A 3,648-nucleotide genomic window follows, 5' to 3' on the forward strand; every position below is an offset into this window, starting at 1 on the left:
CGCGCTGCGGTCGGCCTCTGTGCCGTGTCCCCATCCGGCCCCACCGATGTCCCCCAGCACGGCTCTGCCCTCCCACCCCGGATGAAAAACAACCCGCAGGGGTTTAAAAGGCTGCTCGACTTTATTAGTTGCCATTGTACAAGTACAAGGTAAATAAAACGTGTTACCGAGTCTGCGCGGAAAGGGCGTAGTTGCAGTAAGAAAGAGTAAAAAGGCTGGTGTGGGAATCATCGGGGGTTTGCGGCGCTTTTTTTATTACCAAGCAGCACCTTTGCCTCGGAGCAGCCTGCCTACTCTACGGGGAGGGGGGGGGAAAGGGGCTGTGCCCGCCGGCGTGGGGAACAGCCGCCGACCCGCTCATGCCGAGGGCCCCTGATGGCTCGCTGGCGTGGCGCCGCCGTCCTGCTCCTGGGGCCGGCACGAAGCCACATGCCATTGGTCCTGTTGTCACCCGCAGTGTTCCCAAGCTGCAAGACAGAGCAGAGAAAAGGGTGAGGCCAACGCCGAGGCGTTGCGTCGTCGCTCTGCGTTTATTTTTGCAGCAAAGGAGTGGGCGCCCTGGGCCATGAAGATGTCACCATTGGGTCAGGACGCACCTCGGGGGATGCAGCAGGGATGTCCCTCACTGCCTTGGATGCTGCATCATAGAACTGTAGAATGGTTTAGGTTGGAAGGGACCTTAGAGATCATCTCGTTCCACCCCCCTGCCCTGGGCAGGGACACCTCCCACCAGCCCAGGTTGCTCCAAGCCCCGTCCAACCTGGCCTTGAACACCTCCAGGGATGGGGCAGCCACAGCTTCTCGGGGCAACCTGCCCCAGGGGCTCACCACCCGCACAGGGAAACATTTCTTCCTGATATCTGATCTAAATCTCCCTTCTTCCAGTTTGAAGCCATTCCTCCTCGTCCTATCACTCCATGTCCTTGTAAAAAGTCCCTCCCCAGCTCTCCTGGAGCCCCTTTAGGCACTGGAAGGCTGCAATGAAGTCACCCCAGAGCCTTCTCTTCTCCAGGCTGAACACCCCCAACTCTCTCAGCCTCTCCTCCCAGCAGAGGTTCTCCAGCCCTCTGAGCATCTTTGTGGCCCTCCTCTGGCCCCACTCCAACAGGTCCGTGTCTTTCCTATGTTGGGGGCTCCAGAGCTGGAGCTGCATTGGCACTCCTCTGTGTCATCTCACCTGAGGAAAGCACTCACCTCTCCGGGGACTCCGACACGGTTGTCATGGCCGGGTGAGTCGTCTTCCCAAAGAAGAAGCTGGCCCACCAGTGGCCAGGGTCAGACTTGGGCAGACCTGGGGGACAGCGTGTGCCAGGGAAGGTCCAGGTCAGTGCAACCCGGGCAGCCCCACTACCACCCCAGTCTCATCCCACAGGAGAGGCTGGGTCACCTCCAGTAAGACTTGCACTGGAGGGGCCGGTAGCAGAACCCTCCCCGCGGCTCCACGCCAGGACGGGTGGCACTTACCCGGGGGGTGGGGGATGACCTCCCCAGAGTACTCCGAGCTGCCGCAGGAGCTGTTGCTGGATGTGGAGCTCAGACGCCCTACGGAGAAATCACGGCCATCAGAGCCACCACCGCCCCTCGTTCGTGCCACGAAAAGCAGAGCATGGCCTTGAAGTGGCCATCCCTGGGGCAACACAGCCCAGTCCCATCACTGTCTCGCTCCAGTACTCACCCAGCTTTAGTGCCAAGATAATAAAAACCACCAGGAAGGAAATATACTGGCAAGGTTACAAGCTGGCCAAGAGCAGGGAGCAGAAAAACACCTGAACCCCTCTGCAGGGAAACCCTTGCAACCCCAAGGACATTATTTAATGGCTTTAAATCTGTGTGCAACATTTGGGAGGCCTTTGCAGATGACTTGAGGCCACGAAGATGAAGATTCCTGCATACAATCCATGCAGTTTTAGTCCAAGTGCTACAAGCCTGTTCCTAGTTTCAGCTCAAGGGGAATACTTTTAATTCTCTCTGGTTTAGGCAATCCATTAAATCAGAAAGCCTCTCCCCTGGAGAGGTACCAGTAGCTACCATTGCCCAGACTGGTTTTGCAGCTCATTTCCATAGCAACAGCGCCAAGATGCATTTGAAGCCGTCACCTCCCCTCACCTTAACAACAAGCGAAGAAGTTTGGAAGACCCATCTCCAGTTGGTACAACTGGGCAGGGGCTGCGGTGGCCCCACAGAGGGTCAGAGCAGCAGGAGGGGGGGCTGCTGGCCGCCCTCCTTTCTCAGCAAGGAGCTCTCCTCGGGGCTTCGGCTGCAAGCTCACCCCTGGGCTCAGCTTCGTCTCTGCCGGAGCCACCATCCCCTCCAGTCTGGGAGTGCATCTCGCCTGCTGGCCCACCCCCCGAGCCCACCCCAGCCCCCAGCGTGCGCCCTTACTTCTGTAGTAGTTGTGCGTCGCCATGAGCGAGCCGCTGGATGGGATGGATGCCATGGTTCTCGATCTTGGTTCTTGTGCAGACCTAAAACCTGCGAGCAAAGGGGGCAGCAGTTGTCACTTCAGAGGGGTCTCAGCGCGGTTCCCCCTCCCCGGCCCGACCTGCGCCCACGCACGAGAAAGCTGTGAGAGTTTAAACGCTTCCGGCGTGTTTTCCCCGAGAGATTCGACGTGCAGCCCACCACGGCGGCCCCGCAATGGGTACGGAGGTCAGTGCTCATGGTGCCACACGTGCTTTAAACCTGCAGAGCTACGCACTAGGTGCCAAACCAACATAATTCCCCCCAAAACGACAGCTAGCGGAGAGCACAGGCCTGGCAGGTCCACACAGCGCCTTCCCCAAACCCCACACGGGTGGTTTGTTTTTTTTTTTTTTTCCCTTCCGTGCAGAAATCCTGTTCCCCCTCCCTGGATCAACAGTTGGGAGTTACGACATCTCAAGCAGAGATTGCGTAAGTGGCAAAGGAGTGTTTAGCTCGGGGCACGTACCGAGGGTCGTCCGAGGCCCCCAGCCCCCAGCCTGTCCCCAGAATCACCTCCGCCATCCCGAGCCGGGGTGGGGGGACCAAACCTGCCAGCCCCGCACAACGCATCCCTCCCCTCCTGCATCCTCCCGCCTCCTGCATCCCCCTCTCTGGGCAAGAAAACTGCTCTCCCTGACCCACAACATGCCCAGTTCTAAACTGGAGGGGTATTTTTCTCCTCCTGGTACAAAGCACCCCCCTGGTTAAGGTGGCGACTCTTCCTTCCCACGCCCCGCGGTCTGACCCCCTCTTCTTCAAGCAAATCCCAAAAAGTCTCAACCAGCCAAAGTTGCCCCCTGCCAGCACAAGCCGCAGTCCCCTGGGCCTGCAAGAGGACACCGAGCCCCCCCCGCTCCGCCACCACCCGGAGAAACAGCAAAAGCACCGAGCCGGGCTGTCAGCCGGGGGCGGGGGGAGGGACCCCCACCACCCCCCGGGGCGCCCAGCTCCGCCCCAGCTCCTGATGAAGCTTTCCCTGGTCTAACGATACACCCACTCCTTGGGTGTCCTGCTTACAGAACGTCCTCCCCGCACCCACGGCCCCGTTAATACGGTAATCCTTCGTGGGGAAACTGAGGCACAGAGCCGTCTCCCAGAAACTTCACCCCAAAAGGGACTCGGGGCAGCCTTGCAGGTGACCCTTCCCAAAGCAAACACACCCCACCACCACCAAATTACTACGGG

The 3,648-nt window shown here is 59.3% G+C and overlaps 1 protein-coding gene across 1 annotated transcript; it reads right to left on the bottom strand.

Annotated features, from left to right (window-relative positions):
• Window positions 1-295: 295 nt before the first annotated feature.
• Window positions 296-2,437, bottom strand: PPDPF (pancreatic progenitor cell differentiation and proliferation factor). The gene is made up of 4 exons (XM_009893573.1): window positions 2,383-2,437; window positions 1,465-1,542; window positions 1,195-1,291; window positions 296-467 (listed from the first exon to the last, which is right to left on the bottom strand). Exons 1-4 carry the CDS (start codon window positions 2,435-2,437, stop codon window positions 296-298), a joined length of 402 nt encoding a protein of 133 aa, XP_009891875.1.
• Between the last annotated feature and the right edge of the window lie 1,211 nt (window positions 2,438-3,648).

Source organism: Charadrius vociferus, unplaced genomic scaffold, assembly GCF_000708025.1.
Source record: "Charadrius vociferus isolate BGI_N301 unplaced genomic scaffold, ASM70802v2 scaffold259, whole genome shotgun sequence".
NCBI lineage: Eukaryota > Metazoa > Chordata > Aves > Charadriiformes > Charadriidae > Charadrius > Charadrius vociferus.

Excerpts from the sequence above, each read along its gene's own strand:
- PPDPF (XM_009893573.1), bottom strand. The coding sequence starts at position 2,437 with ATGGCATCCATCCCATCCAGCGGCTCGCTCATGGCGACGCACAACTAC. Across the intron at positions 1,543-2,382 it reads GACGCACAACTACTACAGAA|GGCGTCTGAGCTCCACATCC; the intron begins GTAAGGGCGCAC and ends ATTTCTCCGTAG. Across the intron at positions 468-1,194 it reads GTGTCGGAGTCCCCGGAGAG|CTTGGGAACACTGCGGGTGA; the intron begins GTGAGTGCTTTC and ends TCTGTCTTGCAG.